This window comes from Pezoporus occidentalis, unplaced genomic scaffold (genome assembly GCF_034315485.1).
Source record: "Pezoporus occidentalis ecotype Australia unplaced genomic scaffold, CSIRO_AGI_Poc_V1 ctg13, whole genome shotgun sequence".
Taxonomy (NCBI): domain Eukaryota; kingdom Metazoa; phylum Chordata; class Aves; order Psittaciformes; family Psittacidae; genus Pezoporus; species Pezoporus occidentalis.
In genome coordinates this window covers 5,096,936-5,121,643 of record NW_026913103.1, presented here as the reverse complement: position 1 = coordinate 5,121,643, position 24,708 = coordinate 5,096,936, and the positions used below count along the sequence as shown (strand labels likewise).

Sequence of the window (24,708 nt, the reverse complement as noted above, 5' to 3'; positions counted from 1 at the left end):
TAATTACAAAAGATCTTAGGGAAAGTAACAGAAAAGTACAGTCCAAGTTTTATTTAGAAAATCAAGCAGGAGAATACACCAACAAAGAAAACAACCAAGGTATTCTTTGTTAGCCGTGCTCCTCACCTCATTTAAGATAAAAGAAGTGTAAAAAGGTGACAGTTGATTAAAAGAAGTCCTTGTAATTCCACATTGTTGTGTTACAAAACAATTCCAAACCCACAGCAGGGATTTGGTCTATTTTAGAAATACACAAAATTCTCTTCTGTGAGATTCCAAGCCAAGCAGAAGCCAAGAAAGCAGTGAGAAATGGAGACAAATGACAGAACACAAGCAAACTGACCAGCATTTATCAGTAGGATTTGATCTGCCAATGTTTTTTCTTTTTAATACAAGTCAACAAAGCCCATTGCAGTATCTGTAGATACTTACAATTCAAGTGTGATTGTCAAAAGGAAAAGAAAACAAAAACCTAACAATAGGTTAGCAGGAAGGAATGATTGAAGGCTAGTCTTCACCTTACAAGAAACATCGGTGATGACAGTGTAAAGTGTGAAAAAGCTTAGAAGGACTCTGAAAGAGAAGGGACAATCAGGAAAACAATGAGAAACAGCTGTATCAGTAAAGCTGCACTGGTTGTATAGGGGTTCAATAATATTCTTTCCTCAAGATTAAAAAAAAAATAAAAAAGCAATTATTGAGATATAACATGCTAAGAAATTAAAAGAGAATTTAAAAATAAGGGAAATGGGGTTGGAGCCGCTCAGGGAAACAGTCAACGAAACAGAGAACACAAAAAAACACTGCCAAGAAGGAAAAGAAAGCAAAAGGAAACATCACATTATTTGATCATTTTAGAAAACAATTCTGTGAAATCTGAACATAGAGTAGGGGAGGGGAAAGAAGGAAAGCTGGAACAAGTTAAACTGAAGTAGTAAAAAAGGTGGAAAAATGGTAGGAAAGGAATGCAAGAACTGAACTTAATGGTAGGAGGGAAAGCCAGCCTTTCTGTGGGATTGGGATATCTACTAGAAACCTAACACAGGGTCAGGGTTTATCAGGAAAAACCTCATGGCCTCAGAAAAGGGCAGAAACCCCTAAAAATAAAGCATAGGGAGAAGAAGGGAAGGAAGTAAACAAATCAGTAGTAGTAAGAACAGGCTAACTGGATTGAATTTAAAAAGTCCATACTATCCAAGAGCTTGTCTTCAACCATGACCTCTGCTTCACCCAAGGTTTTCACCGTTTCTTTCCGAGTTGGGATGACAAAACTCTGTATGCTATTTGCAAACACGGATATACATTGCAGCATAACTATTTCATTCTCCCTTCATTTCCTAACTAAAATTCTACTCTGCTTTTCCCTGGCATTGAACATTAACTTAACATTTTTTTAAAAAACTATGCACAATGATTCAAGTCTTATTTTCCTACTGTTTAAGTTCTCTTTCATTTAGGTATATTTAGGAGTATTACATTCAGCACAGATTTTATTTGCATCTTATTAGCTCGTATGCAATATGAGCAGCTTTACAAACACTGACTCCTCATACTCACCCTAAAGTTGTCAGGAGAGCTTAGATACAGTTTTTCCCTAATGTCTTCTGGAGCACCAGCACAAAGCCTGTAAAAGATATGATAATTCCTCTCCTCTTTGCCTTGCACACAGATCCTAGATTTTTCCAGAAGGTAATGCGATACAAATCCACCAACCACCGAATTCTAGGAGGAAAAAAAATATTTTTCTGATTATCTGAATATTTTTTTCAATTATTTGAGATTCAGAAGTTTTAAATTTACATTTGTCTGATCATAGGTTACTAAAACACTGCTCCAAAGAAGATTAAAATATATCTACACCTAATACATATTAAGCTTAATAAAGGAAACCATTGCCTCCAGCATAATTTCTCCTCCAGCTCATATATTGTTACTCATACATTCCTCTTAAAAGAAGGGTCTGCTTCACCCAAACAAGCAGAAATCCTTGGCAGAATTCCAGTAGCTCCTGCAGAGCATTGCTACAGCCACCCTTGTTCTGGCCAGCAATAAGCACCATTACCAATTAGAACCTTCTCTAGTTGCATTTCACCAACACTGTTGCAAAGGAGAATGAAGGGTTAAAATTGAAGATGACATATTTGGACAGCATCTTAGGCAGACTAATTATGAGCAAACATTTTATTTCAAACACTTGCTCTTCTTTTCCGAGATGGAAGTCTGACACAGATTTTGAAATCCATTTATCTGGCCTGTGATAAAATTCCCTGCACCTAGACAAATCTTAATAGCAAGGATATTCCTGAGCTTATGGCCATTACAGCAACTAAGAAGGACTTTTCATTGATGAGAAAATGAACATGAGCTGGCTTCAGTGGAGACCTCATAGCAGCCTTCCAGTGTCTGAAGGGGGGGGCTGTAAGAATGCTGGGGAGAGACTCTTCATTAGGGACTGTAGTGATAGGACAGTAACGGGTCAAAACTTAAACAGGGGAAGTTTAGATTAGATATAAGGAAGAAGTTCTTTACTGTAAGGGTGGTGAGGCACTGGAATGGGTTGCCCAGGGAAGTTGTGAATCCTCCATCCCTGGCGGTGCTCAAGGCCAGGTTGTACAGAGCCTTGGGTGACATGGTTTAGTGTGAGGTGTCCCTGCAGTGGGGTTGGAACTAGATGATCTTAAGGTCCTTTCCAACCCTAACTATTTTATGATTCTATGACTTACTGACTGACAAATTTGATGCCCCAGTCTGTACTCATATTGCTTTGAGAAATCAGACCTAATAAGGTCACCACAAAGTGAAGTCTTGTGAAGCATGAAGTCTAGTAAAAAAGGGTCTCAAGTAAACAGGCTGATCTTACACTGGAAAGCTGAAACAAGCTTTTAAACAGTTTCTGAAGATACTGGGAATGCTATTTACTTCAGCTGAAGTAACATAAGCTTATTAACATGAACTGGATGAACAGATAGTCCCTCTACCCTTAAAAGGATTATCTAAACTTCCAAAGATTGGAAGTTTGGTTACAAAACCACGTGATGACAACTTAGGAAAAGACCAGATAATGAGCTCAGAGTCTGCAGCAAGGGAATGCAATAATTTGTTCATGTCATCAATCAGAAAGGTTAGGAGGCTTGTACATAATCTATACAAAGATTGTCAACAAAAGTCTTCAACTTGGACATGCTGGAGAGCCATACACTCATACTTAGTTGTGGAATGTGTGTATACATACACTATCCAAACAAAACTACTCCCAAACAAAGAAAATTTTTCATAAGCTACACAGTGAATAGCACTTCTGACAAAAAACTGTTCCATTACTTCTGTCACATATATAATACTAATGTGAGGTCCCAGAATTTCATACAAATACATAAAAACATCAAGAATTTATTCAGCATATTAAAACATTATAATATTACTATATTTGCTTATATTTAATATGCAGTTTACACTTATTTGTGCATTAAAGGAACGCATAAATACGTAACAGCAATTAAGTTTTTCTTTAGATACACCTTTTTGCAAATGAAGGGAACAATTTTATTCTCTTGTGGATGAAGTAATTTTGCTGCTGACTTGACCCACTGTTTTCCAGTAGTGACACAGTACTATGTGGCTTTGGTTTTCCTTTCAACATGATAGAGTGCAAAATAAATCTATTAAGTAGGACAGCTATTTGCTGCAAGATTAATATCTGTTCAGCCTCCTCAGTCTAATGTTTCCATTTTATGGCAAAAAGTCATCCCTGGTTATCTGTAACAAAATTCCAGTACCTTTTCATTGAAGTGAATTTCAACAAATTTCCCAAAACGACTGCTGTTGTTGTTGCGAACAGTCTTTGCATTTCCAAAGGCTTCTAATAGGGGATTTGCTGTTTAAAAAAAATGAAAATTCAGAGTTTTGAAATGTTAACATTTGATCAATAAACTACCAAAAAGAAAGAGAGAACAAATATATACTAATTATTCAGTGAACTTACTGAGGAAAAGGTTTGAAAATTAAAGGAAAAATACCACCTACTAGGAATGATCAATTTCATAAACTGTACTGGGTATACTGTGGTGGAACTTACCATGAAGTACTTAAATATCACATAACACTGCAAAATATTTGAATCGATACTGTAAGAAATTCAGAGACAAACACTAAATATAATTCAGTGATATTCTTCTACAGCAAGTAGGTAAATAATTGATACATAAACTGTATGAGACAACACACAATTTGACACTTCCCAATGAGTTGTTAGTCATAAAATCTTAACTACCCACTTATCCTGCAGACAAAAATGCCACTTAAATGTCATGCATCCGACATGTCAGATTGATTGGGGAATTAAAAAGAAAAAAAAAACAAACCAAAACGTATTAGAAGAGTGCACTGATTTCACAAAACTTTAAAATGCCCTTTTAAATTAGGTCAGTTAAGTGACTGACTGATTATATTTTTTACTGGCTGCTTTTTTCAAGTGCCTTAAAGCCCATATAGAAGGAGTGTCAGCAATCTCATGCATTATATATACATATATATACACACACACGTATAAACATCATTTGCAGTTTAAGCAGTTTGAAAATGCTTAGTAGTTATGAAACACAAGGCCTCTGAAAGACTGCATTCTGATAGCTCTGAAGATCAGGGAAAACTGATTTAATGAATCATGCTAAAGATAAACCGTTGAAAATATCTGCAAGATTTTTTATGGCTTCTAACTAAAAGATATGCATTGGAAACTAAGCGAGCAAGAAACTCAGATTTAAAACTCCAACATCACCATCTAAAAATCTGCCCCTACAAAACCCAAAGAATGAAAGAATAGCTACAGTGGTTGGATAAAGCATAGATGATAATCAAATATTTAGTACGACAACATCAGCATTAACCTTTTCTTTTTGGCTACATTTTGGTTTTTTTTTAATATTTAAACTTATGAAAATGCAAATCTGACTTTCAAAACCGAATTCTTAATATATCTTTCATAACTATTCACATATTTTACGTAATATTAACAGTTTTAAAGGAAAGATTATGAATAAAAACAAACTGCAAGAGGTCTTTCAGAAAGGTTAAAGGTTTCTCTAGTAACACATACTCCGTAAGCATGCTCATTAAAATTGTGCCTAAAAAACTTCAAAATTCATGCAGCAGATGCTGTTTCAGATTAAAAAACCCAAACTCTTCTAAGAATACCTACAATTACCAGTTAATTTTATGGCATACTGCATCTGGCATTATCCATCTCTTGGCCGCTTTATGAGTTCCTTTAGTACACAGTAGATTCCACTAAGGAATTGGTTTAAGCAAACCTACAGTAACAAGATATTAAAGCCCAAAGTACTTCTCTTGAATAATCCAGTGGCTCAAATTTGAAAAGAGAAAAATTTAAAGAAAAAGTAAATATTTTTGGTTTAATAAAAAGACACAGAGTAATGAAATTGCAAAATAAATCTATCATATGCTATAGAAGACTAAATCTGACATATGAAGCATTATTAGTTTGGCTGAGGGTTGTTTGATTTTGAGAGATACATTTTTTCTCCAAAAGTTATTTTCTGTGCAATTAAGTAGTGCCTGCAACATTAAAGAGGCTCAACTGGATTGTCCACACAGTATCTTTGGACCTTGTTTGGGAGTCTACTATAAAGATAGTCACAATGAAAGAGTTAATCCACATTATGTGCTTTCTGAAAAAAAAAAAAAAATGTAACATAAAAACCACCCAGAACCATAACTGAAAGGAACTTCCATGTTTATTTGATTTTGGTAAGTTTATGGTGAGGAGGAGGAATTACTGGTACTAACAGATAGTAGTGAGACTCCTGGTATTAACAGATAGTAATGAGAATAGTCTTTTCCTTGCAGATTTCATACAGCTTAAAATCCAATCTTGGGTACATGTGTGTGAAGTTCAACTCAAACACACACTTAAAACATTTTCTAGACCGAGGACTGTATGACACTGTACTAAATAAAAATAAAGTGAATCATAAATAAAAATGTTTTCAGAATTTAGGATCAAGGTAAAGTACACAGTATTAAATTATGCCCTATGAAGTCTGACTGCATTCCTGTCCTAGCTTTTATTTAGTTAAGCTGATCTTGAAAATTTCAAATTTGGAAAAAAAAAAAGAACACATTGGAACCTTTAATTCAATGATGGAAAATTCAATACCTTCTACAATTCTGTCATCAATATCTTGGCCAGTACCATAGGATTCTGTCAAATACCTGTAAAGCAAGATAAAAATATTATCATTCATGTGTCATGTTACTGCAATTCAACAGTTCAGCACGGCTGTGTACCATACTTACTAAAGGGAAAACATACAGCCTGTAAGTTCCAAATACCTGTATCTTTGACAATAAATGCAGCCTGACTTTTCTTTTTTGTTAAAACAGAAATATTCTTGCAGACTTCAGATTTTTTTTTTAATACTTCAAGGCACCTTAGGAAGTTCTTTTAGACATGTATATGGAAATTACACTCTTATTCAAATATAATGAAACTGTTACTGTACTATTTGTATTAATTAAAAATCTTAGTAAACACATAAGGTTTCATGTGTATTTCCTGAATTAAAGACTGTTTTCATGCATACAGTTTCTGCATTTGTCACTATTAGTGTTATTAAAAATCCCACATAGAGACAGTGAGATAGGAAACTGCAAGTGCATAATTAAGGCAAGATTTGATTTAGCAATTGAAAAAAAAGAATTTGAAAATAAATCCACAACGTTCTTGCTCCAGAGTTGCAGCCTTTTTTTATTTTTTATTGTTTTCCGTGCACACAGGGCATGCTTCTGGAAATTTGGGACAAGTTAAAAACAGTTCTTGAAAATGGGGCCTTCAAAAAAACCCCAGCATTTCAGGAGAACTAACAGAGCTGTATTAGTAGCTTTTGCTTTCTGATTATACAAGGGAAACACCTTTCTGCTTTTAAAACTCACTGTTTTGTACCTGGACTCTATGGGAGCAGCTGGTGGGGAAAAGCAACAGCAATGATGTTTGCTGCTCTGAACTTCCTTTGCTGAAAAGCAGAATAACCTCCTTTGAGAGCATTCATCAAGAGATATTCTCCCAATGCCTGCCATCATTTCTTACTCTTAGCAGGACCAAAGTTAGGATGTCCCCTGTAAAAATCATTACCAGCACCTTGCAGTAGTTGTTACAGCTATCTATTAAAGGTTGCACAGGGGCAGAAAAGAGCAGTATAAAGAACAGACAGTCATGACAACTCTTGATGGGATCTGGAAGATAATACTGCTACTGTACATAAATACTAGAGAACACATGATGTCAGGGAAAAGGGAATTAAAGATTTATGCAGGGAAACAAGGACAAGCAGGGGAAGAGAGTATATCTGCACTGCCTGCACTGTGCTTCCCTGGATAATCAGGCCACCTATGATATACATCAATTTAATGGAGAAGTGCTCTTCAGCTGCAGTGTTCCAATGTGACTTAAAGCATTTAAACTATAATGTAAATATGGTCAAAAACGTTAAGAATCATGTAAGAGGAAGCAAGGCTGATACGTATCAGCAATATGGCCTCTATGTAGCTTGATATGCTTGATTTAGTATCAGTCATACATGAACATCAATAAATAAATAAACCCCATTATTCGGTCTTATTTGAGCAAAGTATATTAAAGAATCCCTGCAGTCATCTCAAAATCAAGAGTTAAAAGCCCTGGATACTCAAGCAAACTAAAAAAAACTAAAGCAGTGAAAACAGAGAAATGCACATTTATGGCAAAACCAACAGTGTCTTTCAAGATACAGTCAAAATGCCTAGTTACGTTTTTATCTACCACAGTACCAGATGTGCAATACCAAAATGACTGCATCATAAACCATAATAACTGCGTGGTGTCACTACAACTGAGCTAGGGTTTCTGTGAGTATGCAGTCATTTCCATATATTATCCTGTCAGCATTTAAATTTAACCAAATTAATTTCTTGTATTAAAGTGCACACAGAAGTATATATTTACCTTACTGACTTGTGTCTGAAGCCTACTGATTACCTTACAATTCACCCTGTGTGTCAACCAAATGCATCAACACAAGAGATTCACAGAGTAACTTTTGTCCAAAAGCACGAACCTCAAAACAAATTTTGTATTTTCTGTCTTGCCAGCTCCTGATTCCCCAGAGACTATGATGGACTGACTCATCTTCAGCACTTTCATGTCACGGAATGCTTTATCAGCTTAAAAAGAAGGGCATGTTAAACGTGACAAAAAAATACTTTGTAGAATTGCAAGCATAAAGTTAGGCTACAATGCAAAAGTGAAAATGTAACATTTTCAGGAATAGAAAGTAAACCTTTAAAATTTATTAGAATCTGCTTCCCCTTATATTATAGTTGCTCACCCTCCAACACCGTAACAGATGTAAGAGCTTAAAAGTCTTTCAAAACAAAGACGTACTGAACTATGTCCAGGAGAAAATAAAACAAAAATATCCACCGAGAACAAAATCTCTTGAATTACATGTATTTACAGAACAGTAACCAGTCTTACTTTAATATGCTTTTTAAAGGGAAACTTTCAGTTGTACTTCATAATAAGTAACATCTGAGACAAGGAAACTAGAAAAATGTGGGTTTCTTGTTATGCAAAAGGTACTAAAACCCCAGCTGTTTATACTTTTGATTACAAAACAAAATGCAACACAGTGAGAAGGCTTTTAACAAGTCAAGTGTTGATTTGTAGTTTACAATTTTTTTTCTTCTTAATTTGTGACTGAAATCAGGTTTAACATTTAAATGGACTTTCTGCCTAGAACACTAGCATATAAAACGATACAGTGCATGTCCTCTGGCAACATAATAAAAGGCAAAGGAAATCACTACACTAAAAGACTGTACCAATCATAATTAAGTCATTCTGCACTTGTGCATTCTGAATTTCTTTTTATTTTTTTTTTTAATGGTTGTAAATTAGATTTAAGCTGCTTAGACATAAAACACTGCAGGTGCAGAATAATCATAGCAGTGTTGCCGGGGCTGCTAATTTCAAAGTTCTTTAAACTGCATATCAAGGATAAGAAGATCTGCAATTTTAGCATTCAGTGTTTTTATTTTATGATACCTTAAAGTAAATTAATTGCTGTTATAGGTGGCAATTTATAGATAACTGCAAAGTATTTAATGTTTGTTTTGTAAAAGACAAATACAGGCTCAATACATACCAATAGCAAAAACATGTGGTGGCAATGTTCCAAGTGATCTACCCTGGTACTTTTTAATCGTGTCTGAAGAATAAAACTTAGGTATATCAAAATATGGATTCACTGCAATAAGAATGTTGGCTACATAGGTCTGTGAAGAAAAGAATTAACAGCAAACTATTAGTTAGTATCCAAGCAAGCAGTTAACAGCAATTTTCTGTTACTGTTGAAGACTTCAGCCTAAGTACAACAATTACATTTACAATTCACCCCAGCTAATGCAAATACAAGCAGGGATATATTTTCAGAGTTCCTTTAATTATCTTCTCAGGACTTCTACAAAATTCTCTCTGGAAAATTTCCTAACTACTGAGCTGTGGATTATGTCCTGAATTTGACCTTTCCCCCAATCTCCTTTTAAATTATTTCCTATTGTGTGAGTTACTGGATGAAGGATAGGACAACACAGCCTCCTCTTCAAAAGTGAATAAACTAAGCTCCTGGCTAGCATAACACACTCTTCCCCAGTGAGGAGGATAACTTTTCAGTATCTGATGGAAGCAGCTCAGCAGGAAGGACTAACAAGATCCTGCCTGGGAACACGCTAAAGCCAAGCAATAAAAGCATTCAGCCGAGAGAAAATCAGCTACGGCTGCTTCCACAGCCTGAAAGACAGAATGCAAATGTGCTCTCTCACAGAAAGAATTTGAGAACAGTCTCAAACCAAGACTGCTTTTTAAATTTACATAGCATAAAGAAGACTAAAGGGCGGTTTTAGGTATATGGAAAACCAAACAAAACCCAGCTTTCACAGCTTTGTTATAATGGCCAGATCACATACAAGGAAGTAGAGATATCAGAATCACAGAAAAAAAAAAAAGCAGATTTGCAGGAAAATATCAGATAAAGATAAAAAAATAAGATAAACCTTCAGCTTGAATAACTTATTTGGTTTGTTGTTACTGAACATATCCCTGAAATACAGACACTATTGTGATATGTTGATAGAAGGCTGGATCACACACAATACATGAATTTTCTTTGATGTTTCTATTTTCAGCACTTATTTCACTGAAGGAAAACATTTCTTTAAGAGCTGCAAGTACTAATATTAGTTTTCCTTTTAGTAACAAGACCAATATTGCTCACCAGAATTGAACAAAAAGAAAAATAAAAAATAAATTGTTGACTCAATCTATATCTTAAAGCTACAATGAAAAAGTAGTTAAAATATAAATGACCTTTATTTTTTGTTTCTTCAGAAGATACACCCACTCATGATAACTTATTTGTAGTTCTGCTTTACAATAAAAAAGGGTTTTATGAACCTAAACACTATCCTACCTTATAACCAATTAGATTTAGAATTTTACTTCTTTTTTTGTTTTTTTTTTAAATTAATATTTTTCCAGAACAGCATTCAACTGGCCATTTTTATTCATTTATTTTTAAGCTGGTGCTTGATCTTGAGCCATAAGGTATTTATAGTGATGTAAAGTTAACTGCAACAAAGAAAAACAACTGCTTTATATTTATATAAAAGGCTTCAACTCCAATTCATTTTAGAGCAGTGTGCTAACATAAAAGTTGATTATTTCAACACACTTGAAAATACGTAGAACTGTTTCGCATTATCAGTAGATAGCTTTCTGTAAGGAAAAAAAAAATTGAGAAAAAAGACAACCCTTATCTTTCTTGTATTTCACAGCTATCAGTGTCTGGGCAGATGGCAAGGACAAAATGTAATTTAGTCAGAATTCATTAAGTACAATTAGGCAATTTGATAGCAATATAAAAGATTAAGATGGACATCTGAGCTAGGAGGTGTCAAAGATGGCACCTGTTTGCTTCGTTCAAAAATAATGAAGAAAGAAAACCATCTTTGTTAACAGCTACTCTACTGGCAAAGTAAGTTACCTGCAGGAACAGACATTTGTGATACAATGCTGTGCTGTGGTAGCACATAAAGTTATGCAGAGAAAAAGACCATTGCTCTGCCTGGTAAAAACTAGCTAACATTAATGTGTGCTAAATGTAAAAAAAAAAAAAAAAAAGAAAACAAATAATCCTGAAGCCTCCTAACTTTCCACTGTTACCATTTCTGTTTAGTTATAGGAAAAAATGGAATTGAAAACACTGGTTTTGTTGATTTTTTGAAAGAACATGTATCATTAGGTTGGTTGTTATGATACGTAATACTTACGTAAATTCTGTCCTTACTGTATCGCACTTTGATATTGTGAAGGAGAGTGGCCTCATTTAAATACATAAGGGAACCTGCAAGCAGAAGACAATCATATACCATTAAGAACTCAGGACTACCTTCGTGCGCAGCTGAAAAAAAAAAATCAAATCTTAGGATTAAGGAGAATTTTACTTTCCCTCTCTTCAGTTACAGTTTAATCCTATCATTTCTTTATTCTGTCTTGAGGCAAAACTTCTGATTCAATATACTCTTTAAAAACGATAGACCTGCTCTATGCTGTACAACTGGAGTTACAGAAAGTTGCTGAACAAAGAGTCAGACTCTAGGAGTCTCAACACAAGCCTTGCTCAGCGTAAGTTCCCTTTTACCAACCTTGCAGATGAATATGGTGCGTCACCTTACACTCCAGTGAGAAACTACAGAAACCAGTGCCTACCAAAATCCTTAATGCTGGCTGTTTCCTTTCTTCCAGCTCCCCACTCCAATCTCAGCCACAGTGTTCCCATGATAATGCCACCTGACATTCGGAGTAACTGCTGGCTCCTGTAGAGGTGGCCATAAGGCATGACTGCAACACCAGACACCAAACAACCTTTTCTGTTTCAATTCTAGATTTTGTTTCTAGTGGGCCACCTCAAAGAAACTTCTGGAGGGGCAAAAGTTAACACAAAACCTAGCTTTATTTTCCTCCTTAGCTCATTAATATAAAATAATTGAACCAGCTCTGCTGAAATGTTACAAGCAGGCAGCTCAAGGTAGTGAGTGGGTACCCACAGAAAGCTTCAGATCATACTGGTTCACATTCTGGCAAAGCTGGTCCTTGTTTTCAGCTATAAAGGACCAGAAAGTGTCAGCAGCCTTCATTACAGAGGCCATTCCCAGTTCCCATATCAAAAACATCAATAAAACAGCTGAGGGTACTACTTACTGCACAGCCTCCATTTTCAAAAATGCTAAATCCCCTAGTAGTGTGCAACGCTACTCTGTATAGTTACAACTGTCTGACTACCATACTGGTAAACCTTACAGTATTAGTGCCACTTAAAAAGTTGTATACATCTGGTAACTGGTGATGGAGAAGGCACTGTGCCTGTAGTAATAACTGCTGGCCTGCGCCTCATATGAAGGCCGCATATGTGCCTCTCATCTGTAATGACCAAAAGATTTTTTTTCTCAAGTTGGACCAATGCCTTTTCTTGAGGGCTCCAGCAGAGAAAAACATGTTCCAACTTATTTACACGTATGTGCAAGAAGGACCACCACTTCTTGTGACCTGAAGTCAACGTTGCCCTAAAAGGACACATGAAGCTCAGTATGCAGCTCTTAACATCTCCTTCAGCACTCCTCCTGCTGAACCAAAAGATACTGGCAAAGGATAAGGTGAGCTTCTCAAGAGCATCTGTTTTTGTTTTCAACCTTCTATCCTTCATCCCACAGCAGACCAAGGAGTGGCTGTGGCTCTGCCTCCTACCACCTGCACCAGACCAGCCTGAAGCAAAGGAAGGTTCAGCAACCATTTGCAGCCTGCCTTTGGCTTGTAGCTCCACTGAAGAGCCCTTTATTCTCTCACATGACTAAATGAGTTTTGCTTCTAATAGCTGGAATCATTCACTCTTCTCAAAAGACTTTGCAGCTTCTGGATTGCTTTGAAGAAAACATCTTCCTCCACAAAATACCTTGCATGCACATCCCAGTGTTGGCAGAGGCATACAAGGCACACTTTAGCTTTACCACTAAGCAAATCTCCCCTTGTATCACAACAGCCTTGTAATTGAGCCTGTGCACGATACCCTGCTGAAGCAGCAGGCTGGCACCGATCACCATGGCTGTTCTACTGCCACCTCAGCAAACCTACTTTTCCCCCTAACCTCATGGTACACAAGGCAACAGAGCCCAGGCACCCAGAACTGCACTGCACTGCAGAATTTCTCCTCCTCCCCTCCCCAGGTACACTCAGTCCATGCAGATGAGAAAATGGTTCTGGGACCACAAATTTCCTCCACAGACCTCTTTCCACCTTCACCTCTCTTAATGAGGTCATCCCAAGAGAAAAAGACATTAAAAGGAAATGGGCCAGAAACAGAAACTCCTGATTGCTCTAATGAAAAAAAATCTCCTCCCCTTGTGTATACCCTGGGGGCAACAGGATGTTAACTTGTGAAGTTTGTTAATTTTTCAAGTCATCTGGATTCTCAATACTGAGTTGAGAAACTACTATATAGTAATTGTCTACACACACTTCAGAAACAGTCATCTCCCTTGACTCTATCTTCCTAAGAACCTCTCAGGGTTTTGCAGGATGTTTTAGAGGAAACAGTCATCAGTTAAGCACCCTAATAAAAACTTGATAATTAACTAAAGGACAGAGGACTCCAGGTTTCAGTGCTTCCCCAGAATTCTCTTTGCAAGTCCTTAAAGAAGTTACATCTGCAGACTTGCTGCATAATGGGAGCTTGCTACTCAAGGAACGTCGCTGCCTTCACTGAAGAGATGTAAACTAAGGCTTATGTCAGCAGCTTTGAAATGAATCTTCTTCAGAATAAATCCTTTAAAGAGGCATCCATATCCAGAGCCAAAGAAGTCACCAGAGAGAGAATTCTGAATATTCATATGGCTCATGCCTAATTATAACCTAAATGCAATATGTATGTGCATTTTATAGTCCATATACTTACTTATACACACACACAGAGTTCATAGGAGCAAAGTCACTAAAAGCTAGAAAATATCAATGTCAAATTTACTCATATTGGCTCATCTCTGCATGATGAAGCCAATGAAGCAGGGTTTGTATGGAAAATAATGTTATAAGGCTCTGATTCTCTAAAATGAACTTTAAGATTCTTATCTGATACCCTGTCCCCTTCTTTTTTTTTTTTTTTAAATTGTTTCACCCCAAACATAAAACTAAAAAAAATCTTTTTTCTTGGCCATAAAAAAATTTAAATTCCACATATGGTGACAATCCCCAAAACTGAGTGGGGCTTGGGGAAAGCAGAAGTAGAGTGTGAATCACACACACACACAAAAAAAAAAAAAACCCACAACCCAAAACAGGTAGTAAATGCCTTGTCTCTGTACTACTTGCAATATCCACTGAAAATTTGCATTTGAGAAAGGCTAGATTCTCAAAAAGGTGCCTCTTGCAGCTAGCGCACGTGGAATATGGAAGACTAAGGGTGCAAAAAAAGCAGTACTTCAGCAAATTACTTCCCAGAAGGGAGTTAATCGCTAATGCATAGGTTGGAATGCTAAGTATATTATTAACTAGTCTTTCAGGATTTTTCAGAGCAGTATTACAAAGAAAGACTGAGAGCACTCAGTATTTATTAAGTTTTTTCTTAAAGATCAGTGATGATCAGCACAAATGCTCTCTTAGAGAGAAGGAAAATGAACTTTAGCACATCCTGGAGATAAACCTCAACTGTTAGAAAGATCTCAAAATAATGTTTCATACAGAAAAGATTACTGGACAAAGCATTTTTGAGTTTTTTTATTTTGCTCAGCAAGCCAAAGAAGACATTTTCTCTGATAGGAAGTGTTTTGATTTAATTGAATTTTGCTGGAATCTCAAATCATATCCATAAATCTTATTCCAAATTTGAATTTCTGACTAGGACACTGAGGTGCTAGGACATGTCAGGACATGTAGAATCACTGTGACAGATGCACAGATTAAATACATTTGCCTAGCAATCATGCACAGAGAGTACAGATACCAGCTTTGAAAAGTTTCAACCCATATAATGTTTGTAAAAATATAAGCAACTGGAAACAAGGCTACCAGCTTGGTTCCTCCTGTAACGACACCACACCATCTAAGTCAGATCATAAGCCCCACGTTTCATGTTCCTTATGGAGCAGCTGTAACAGCTATATTTCCTGTCACGGGATATAAATACTAACCCTTATTCCAAAACAGGAATTGTGGTTAAATAACCTAAACAACTTTCAAAGTCCTAGCATCTATTTTAAATGAAGAACAATAGAAAATACTTTTGCCTACCATTTACAAAGGCAGATCTTTTCACCAACCAGCAAACACCATAGGAAGTATTTAAAAGCATTCCTTCATCAGCTTCTCAAGACAGGAAAATCTCTGTGATTTGTTCACACAGAGCAACGTCAGCAAAGTATGTAACAGTTCTCTAAAAGCTGATGCTAGACCTTACTTGGTACTCTCTCTCCTCTCTACAGATCTGAATACTGTGTATTTGTGTCCACACATCTAACTATAAAATATTTAAATAAAAGCCCTGCAGATCAACACTGAAGTTTATTACACAAGTTCACATCAAAACTTGTTCTCCAGTAGTACTCTGATTCACTATAATCTCTTTCCTTTCCCAGTGGCCCCAACGGGTCCAGATTCCCATGTCCAGTTTTGGGAAGGTTATCTTAAAATTAATTTTCAATTACCTGTACTTCCATTGGAATGCTATCTGAGAAACGGGTAACATGCAGGAAAATGTTGCACATGCTGTACAATACAACTGCTGATAAAGCAACTAATTCTTTTGCTGCATTATAAAAGATAAATTTAACCCTCATAATGCTGAATGCAGTTGATCCTGATGCAGTTAGGTGAATATCTGAGATATATCTGAAGTCAAGTAACAGTTGTAAGTGGGAATAATGCAACTATGAATTCCTCTAAAGTGTCCGTCTGAAAACCAAAAACCACAATAAATGATATTTAAAATGGGCTTACTTTAAGAACTTTAAAGGACTAGTAGAGGTCATAAATAAATTCAAGCAAAGAAGCAAAATGACAGCTACAAGGAAGAAACAGGAAGCTTGTAAGGAAACAATATACTCCTCTATGCAGATTTTTTTTTTTTTATTCCAAATGCATAATTTATTTTAAAATCCATAACTTACAATTATCTTCTACATCCTTCGTGCTGTCCTCTTCCGCAGGAAACACTTGATTGATAGCAGCCTGGAAAGTCTGTTAGATGAAAAATATTAACATTGTCAGAATTCCATAAAAATAGAAGCAGTTCCAAGATATCTGGATACAATGATAAAAGTGAGTGCACTGTGACTGTGTGTGATTTAAAATGAAGTTGCCAGCTTTACAGTTCAGCATTGGAAATTTTACTGAGTTACTAGATGGAGATAGGAGCTGCTGCATTTACATGGCTACACTACATTATAAAAATGTAGTCACTGTAATACATATTTTATTGCATTAATATCTGATGCTAAATTCCAAATTTTATATTGTAATATTGTGTAGTATAAAAAAATAAGGATAAAAAAAAGTACTGGAAAGGGAACAGCATTGTAAAAGACAGTTTCCTCAGTTCTCCAAAGCAGCACAAAGAATTAAAACCAAATTACACAGTCAAAAGACTCTGCTGTCATTATCATATGCTGTTTTAAAACACTCCTACTTATAATATAGAAGTTCAATACACAGTATCCTCCGTATCAGTAAATACTGTAGCTTGGGTTGTTGCTTGCTGGGGTTTTTTTTCTTCAGTAAATCAATACTAACATAACCGAAAGCCTTCCTTCAGCCCTTGTATTCCAGTTACACAAAACAGCCATTTATCAAGTGTTCAGATCCAACTGGAAAAAATCATAACAAAAGCAACATTGTTTCTTCTTTATTCTCCAGAAATCATAATTTATATTGTTGTAAAAAGGAAGGAAAAACATCCTAGCATACACACGCATTATAGCATCTGCACAAAAACACCTATTGTAAGAGGTATGTGTTTAATTATACTTTTTTGTTTACTGTAGTAATAGCTTGTTTGAGTTACCTATGAATGAACAAAAACCCTGTTGTACCAATCAAACACAACAGCCGCCATGCTGCCACAGGCACAGTCTCCTTTTCCCCCATGGAAAAAGAGACAAGAAGTCTAGTCGAATATTTGAAAAGGCAACCAACTGGATCTGAGTAACGACCTTAATAAACAAACACATTTGCTTGTTTAACACTGTGCTTGGCAAAACAGCCCCAAGAGAAACATCTCACATGGAAGTTTAGGAGAAAGACAGCAACTTGCTTCATCTTTTACTTCACTACCACAGACACAGTATGTGAGCTCTCTTTGAAGTGGGAAAGGTTAAAAATGTCTCAGAGCAGAACCAGTTGATGCCAGTAGGAAAACAATATCCCTTCCCTACAACGTTATCATGAAGTATAAAATTCATAGCCATAATAAATTGTATTTTGTTATCCCCTTATCAGAATCTAATGAAGAAAAATATGCACAAAAAGCTTTCCTCAGGGAAATGGAGCTGTTTGATTTCACTGGAATATCTGAACACCCATCAGACCAGCCTCCTCTGAAATATCCTTTATCGGAGACTGGCGGAGACAGGGAGGAACTGAACATCTTTATCTACCTCAGAAAGTAGCCAGCTGCTATTCAGAGTTTTAGCAGAGCAGAGAGCCCCCTGCCCTTTCCTCCCTCTCACAATATTACAGTTAGAACATACTATCATAATAATTTTCTCTGCAATTTTCTCAACAATAAGTGTGTATCTCATTGGGTAAAGATATATTTGAACACAAGTTTCCCTTGTAATCAGTTCCTTGTGCATGAAACAGTAGAAAAGTTTAAAAAGAGTATGACTGACTTCAGGAAAATCTAACTTCACTTCTCATCTGCTGATGTGTAAACCAAATTTAACCACTAACAAAGGCACAATTATTTTTTTTTTCCACAGGAGAGAACAAACACAATACCCAGCTATTCTGTAAGACTCTTCACAAATCTTGGATCTTTTTAACATTTCATGGATTTAAAGTCAGCCATACCAGATCTATCCCAGAAGAGGAAGGAAGAGGTTTTTCAATGTGCTCACCACTCAGCCTTCTGATTCAAGACAGATTTCAATGAAAAAAATGAGAATTCACCCTGGTTTCTCCTCCTTCATGTCTTACACTCAGTGTGAATTGTATGTTAATTTCTAGAATATTTCAGAAGTGATTAAATAAGCAATATGAAGGTGGCTTATCTGAAAGCTGATGTTTTTTCTGTTGGACTTTCCTAGATCAGAACATGAAGCCCAGTTTCAATTACGTCAGCAAAGAATTTCATTCCTGTGTGTCACAGTTGGACTACTGCTTTATGTAAGGTGATTATCTGTTATGTAGGCAAGTATGATAGCTAGATGTGCAGAGCTCCAAGTATTGCCAATTACTATTAAAATCTAATATAATAAATAGCAAATTGGGCAAGGTAAGCCAGGTCTATCATTAAAAAGTATCCAAAAAATTCTTTACTAAGTTGTCCCTTTTCAGGCATTTATTACAAGGAGGAAACACTTCAGGCATTTGGTGGAAGACTTCTGCATTAAGACACAGCTTAGGACAAATTTATTCTAAGAAAATGGAGACATTATTAATGTTATGAGACAATAAAGTGGACTCAGGAGGCAAAAGACTGGGTTTAGGGTTTTTGGTATGGGTTGGGTTTTGGTTTTTTTTTCCCTCTTTGTAATGAAGCAGCCCTTGAAATCCCATGGCAATCTTAACTATTCTCCCAGAAAGCAGATGAGTGAAAAATGATATCTTTCCATTCAAGAAGGATCTTCTTTCTACCATGTAATCCAATATGTGTAACCATGCCTCCCTTTATACCTTCCAGATACAGACAGAAGACATTCTTATTCTCAGCTGTATTTCACAGACCAACCTCAAGCAGTACAAAACATTGTCTAAGACAGACAAGAACGTGTCTCATTTGTGCAAGCAAGCTGCCCTAACTGCTAAACCCCCCCCCAACAAACAGCAAACCCAGCCCTTAGTTTGAAACACTGAACTTTGGACATTCTGATCCTTACTTTGAAAGTACATGTATTCATTTATACTTAGCCTGGAAAAATACCTTTCTGGTTATTCACAGCATACCAGAGCAGGTGCCCCATAAAGCCCTACCATGACCCTTCAGAACCGGAGCAGAGCCACACCATGACGCTCATTTGAGGGCAGGAGGGGTGACAGTAAGCACACTTTCCCCATGACTGCCAGAAACTCATTACTGCTGCTGGTTTAGGAAATGCTGCCCTTCACTCCTCAGTGCCATGAGGGTCTCAGGATGGCATTTTAGGGTGCAAGTCCCTTTGAGGCATCTCTTACCCATAGCTTTACTTAGATTTGCTACCTCCAGGAAAACAAGTAAATACACTGTTTGTCAGTTTCGCTGCCTCTACCTTCTCCCTGCTACAGCATCAAGCAACAAAACAAAATAAGGTATGTGCAACAGGATCTGAGGTTAGGATTTCCAGTAAATTCAGGAAAGTACACTCCAAGTAGAAGTGTAAGCTAATTGAGTTTAACTGACTGCCTTTCTACCCACATCCTCTCTTTTACACTGTGTGACTGCTGGTAGGGCACAGGCCAGGGCTGCCAGCCCCGTGGGTCCTAGGTGGGACCACGCTCATTAGCGAACCACTCTCCAGTTTCTCTGTTTTCTTTCCCGTCCTGGCACTTATCAGCCTTGCAAGCCAATGATCTAGTTTTCACGGAGTCACTCCTGCCATGCAACCTCTGCTCTGATAACACGTTCTTGCAGCTTGGATTACCCTTCTTTGTACAGTGCAAGCTGGGTGACTCAGATCCTCACCTCTCTTCAGACAGCCAGCTTTTGCAAGGAAATGTAAACGCTGTTGTTAACTCTGTGGTACCCAAAACTGCTATTGCTGTTTAGAAGTAAATCAGCATGTGGGACAATTTGACACAGTCTGGACTCCGTAACTTGGTTTCATAATACAAAGCAATCTACGGCCACACTGGCCTCCTGCCTTCCATCCTCCTGCCACTGCTTGCTGCCATCCTGAAAACTTTCCACTTCTTTTTAAAGTGGATCCGTTCTCTGACCCCATGTGCTGTGTCACATACAGCTCAGCAGGCAGAACTGACAGGGTGCTACTCTGCAACACCAGAGCTAGCTATGGGTGGGGAAAGCAGGGAAGATTGTAGGACATCAGGAAAGTGCTGCCTTGCAGCATTTTTTGCAATTATTAACAACATACTTTAATTAACCATTAAGTGGTATAAAAGGCAATAATCAAACATATGCATACACATTTCCTTTCCTACCTGTGATCTCTGGTAAACTACCAGCACCTACAGAGAATACGTATGACATGTTAATGACCCAGATTAAAAAATAATAATAAGTTACACTGCCCGGATATGTTTACAAGATCAGTTTACTCCTCTCCTCCTTGTAATTAGCATGGCCAACTCTTGGAGCTGCTGGATCACTCCTTCTTACTGAAGAGTCTGAACTATCTTTTTATGTAAACAAAGTTGATAATCATGGGTAATAATGCTGACTACTTCAAAATAATGTTCTAAGTGCATAAAAACAGAGCCATCTTAAAAAGAAAACAAGCAATAAGAAACATTTCACTATTAAAAAAAAAATCAATGACACCTTGAAAAGGCTGAGAAAGTAATTAAGAAAATGTTTTACTTCACCTCTATTAATATAATGAAGTTTGATAATTAGAAATATAGGACTGTAATCTCTATGGTATTTAAACTGTGAAGTGTTTGTTCCCTTGGATGAGGGAACATTAAGTCCTTAATTGATCTGCTTAATTCAAGAAAACAGCCAATAGCAGAATAACAAACTTTCTAAACAAAAGAGATTGTTCATTGTGAACCATAAAGCAAAATATTTGTATTTTAATATTTATTTTTTTTTAATATGCTCTCTGAAATGAACATATGTCAGAAATAAAGAGTGACTCAGGAATCTGCTTATTTCCTGTTTCAGTTTCAATATGCAGACTTTTGCTCTTTATCACATCAGAATCACTTGGGAATATAAACAGAAATAGAAGTGGGGGTCAAAATCACTGAAGCAGTTAAAGACTACTGAGCCATAGCTTTGTAATATTTAATATTTGTGTCTGTGTAATTTTGCTCTTCCCCAAACTGAAGAATGCATACTGCTGATACTAAACCTGCAGACTTTCTCTCCGATGCACAAAAATCAGACATTACAATTACTTTGTATTTCTAAGGAAAGCAAAATCAACTTCCTCTCCAAGATGCAGAAAAAAATAGAAGTCCTCCGCTGAAAGGAAGGACTGCTCCATAACCTTTTGACCTGTGACAAGATATTCTCTACTACTGCTGACATAAAAAACAGAGGTTAACAAAAAATGTTTTGTCTTTTCCATACCTGAAGATACAGAAAGGAAAAAACACGTTAGGAAGGCCATATACCACGTATTCACAAAGACCAGAATCACAACTTTTACAACAGTGTCTGCTCTTATTCCAGCTAGTAAAAATAAGGATGCTGACCATCTGAACTAAGATAATTGATAGATTCAAGGTGGTTCCAGTAAAAGCTTAAATTTAATTATGTCATACTGAAAGATGTCATGATAAATGAAGTAGTTGGAAAATGCTAATTAGAATTATGACTTCATTTTAAAAGTGACATTTACTTTGCCTTCAATTTGATGAAGCAATTCCATAGGACCTTTGTTTGACATTATGTTACTTGTTAAGGCACTTGAAGTTAAAGATTTCATCTCTCAGTCTTCATCATCTAACAGTAAAGAGTCTAATCTAAAACAGAGCCTAGCACACTCCTGCAGGACACTCTGTGTGGGAAAAGACAAAAACTAATCTCAACAGTAGACTCTTAACCAGACTCTAGCTGAGAAGAAAGTTTATAATACTGAATCAAATGGCTGTGTAGATTCAATCCTCCTCTCTTTCATGAGCACATGCAGATAACTGACAGAAAGCATGCACTTCTTAGTGGAATGTTTCATTTGCAATGCAAGCTAAAGCTGAAGACCCTTGGCCAGACTTAGAACAGAAAACTGATCTTCCATTCTTTTAGGCTGCATATAATTGTAGATACTGGCAAAGACATGGCCTAAAGGCAAAATAGTTTTTGTAAGGTTTTTCTCTGTTTCTTTGGTTGCAAGACACTTACCTTGCCTTTCTGGTTCAAAGGTTCAATAGTTAAGTTGTCAGTGCCAATGTCCACAATCATCCCCATCTGAAACCCATCAGTTGGGTGTGGAGCCCAAACGGGCTTCCCATCCTCCATTGTGCGATCTATCCAGTATTTCCTGTAAGAAAAAAAAATAATAATAAAAGAAACTGTATACAAATTTAGTAAGCTATCAGGATTCACCACACAGGCTTTAGTTTATGATGTTTATTCCTATTAGTCAGTGTGGAAGGAACCTGCCTATAGAATAGAGCCAGCTTGTCAGGACAAGACTCTTCCAGCCTTTTTCCAACCTGAAATGCTTTGCTTACAGAGAATACCCTCAGACTTGGAAAGTATGGAGAAGATTCAAGAACAGACAAATCTGGTGGGGGTGCCCAGGGAGACCCTCAAATTTGGGGAAAAGACTGCTCTCTGCAGCTTATTTCCTGTTTTCCCTGATTTGTGAGCCAAAAGGGGATCTACCTCATGATCAAATTAGAAATACAAGACCGATTCAAAGCTAGGGCTATACTCAGGAGTGTGTATATACACATATGTATATACGCCCGTACAGACACACACATATATATGTACATGCAGTGGGGTCATATGACTAATAGATATTTCTCTGTACGTGATTTGGTGTGCAAATACTTGACTTTCTAAAGGGCACATGTCAAGGCACATGAGCAGAAATGCAGTCTCTTGTCATCTGAGACAAATGAACGTGCTCACTCTTTTCATGTGCCTGGGCATATGGCTTTTAAATAACCCACAAATATATTCACTCACAATTGATTTATCATACTTTGAGAGACTGATCTCTGATACTGTAACATTACAACTCCGCCTCTTAAGGAACACCAACTTTACCGTCTATAAAAATACAGAAATTGTTTCAGAGGAACCTATGATATACAAATGAAATAGATGCAAAGACCAAGACATTCAAACCTTAGGTTCCTCAAGTTATGCAGCTAAATAAGCTCCCAATTAAGAGGTATTTGATTGCATGCAATGTGCATTGAGCTGACCAGGAAAGTTGCCAGGATTGGCACACTCTGAATGGCTAATGGTGCCATTTTAAATATACTGAATTAGTCCTTTTTGGGTTGTTGTTTGTTTTTTTTTTAAACCTATTTTATAATCCTTGCCCTAATAAGAATAGAGAGTCCACACAGCTTGAAAGGCTCATGTCTCCTTGGCCATTTCTTACTCCTTTCCAAAACTCATTCACATACTAAACTGGTATGCTTCAGTGATTCCAAAAATTAGTAAAAAGTATCTCATTTTACTAAGGTGTAAGTTACCTCTCTTAGCATGAACAAAATGAGCCTGCCAAAGCAGCAAAGAAAACACTGGCAGCAAACTCCAAGAGTCTGTAAGCTACGAAACATTGCACATTTTTCTTCTTCCCACATCTAAAGGAAAAAGGAGCTCCAAAATTTCTCACTACTAACGAAGACTCCAACCTCTTTGCCATAAGCAGCAGCAAGGAAAGAGTCATCGACCCATCAGAAAGCTGTACAACCAAGAGCAAAAAAGGACACTCTTGAACCATAGAGGGGATGTCAGGACATGCTGTACATGACCTGCTTTTTGCTTCCTGCAAGGAGTTGTAGAAAACTGAAGAGAAGGAAAAGCCTTGCTGTGACTGCTTTGAGAATGCTGCTCTTCTTAGCATCTTTTCAAGGAATAAGACCACTTACTGTTAACTTTAATGCAAAGTAACAGCAGATTAAAATTAATTCTAAAGCAAAGACTCAGAATGCAAAGTCAAATTTTTTTTAAATGAAGTAGCATTGAAAAAACTAGCTATAGAGCACTGAATTTAGCACTGATGTCTCCTTTTGTGTTTAAATCTACTCAAACGGATTCCAACCCCCCCCCCTCCAACGCAGTTCAGGATCTAAGAAGCTCATGAAGATTTTAACAAATGTTTCTAGTGTATTCTAGTCATGTAATTCATGCTATTTAAACATTATATTCAACACAAGAAAGCTTCTGGCTTACTTTTCCCCCATAAACAGAGCATATTAACTTCTTTTAACTACTCATAGAAAGTTTATGTTCTAAAACCTCAAGTGTCAAATTCCCTTCTATTTACTTCACACATTTTGCCACATCCCACAAACTCTACAAAACACCATCATCTTCATCATGTGTCACCAGCATCATATGATAAATGCTGTAAAACAACATCTGTATTCACTCACAATTGGCTGTTGGCCATTTTGTCCTTACCTTAGAATCCTGTAAATCAGATCTAGTATACACTACAGTTCTAGGGTTTAATTTTGGCTTGGTGGGTTTTTTTCAGCCAGATCTGACCTCTGAGTACAACTGCCATCGTGGGCACAGTTGCTAAACAGCTGAATTTATTTCT

At 36.7% G+C, this 24,708-nt stretch overlaps 1 protein-coding gene across 4 annotated transcripts in view; it reads right to left on the bottom strand.

The window, feature by feature from the left end:
- MYO6 (myosin VI) overlaps nt 1-24,708 on the bottom strand; it is a 114,126-nt gene that overhangs the window by 60,495 nt on the left and 28,923 nt on the right. For all 4 annotated transcript variants that reach the window (XM_062608226.1, XM_062608225.1, XM_062608227.1 and 1 more), the window contains 8 exons: nt 22,320-22,458; nt 16,267-16,336; nt 11,383-11,456; nt 9,201-9,330; nt 8,112-8,217; nt 6,176-6,231; nt 3,777-3,874; nt 1,558-1,722 (listed from right to left, as the gene is read on the bottom strand). In XM_062608226.1, the coding sequence (XP_062464210.1) occupies nt 1,558-1,722; nt 3,777-3,874; nt 6,176-6,231; nt 8,112-8,217; nt 9,201-9,330; nt 11,383-11,456; nt 16,267-16,336; nt 22,320-22,436 (816 nt within the window). In that variant the 5' untranslated portion in view covers nt 22,437-22,458. Of the gene's footprint in view, nt 1-1,557; nt 1,723-3,776; nt 3,875-6,175; nt 6,232-8,111; nt 8,218-9,200; nt 9,331-11,382; nt 11,457-16,266; nt 16,337-22,319; nt 22,459-24,708 lie in introns of those variants that run through there.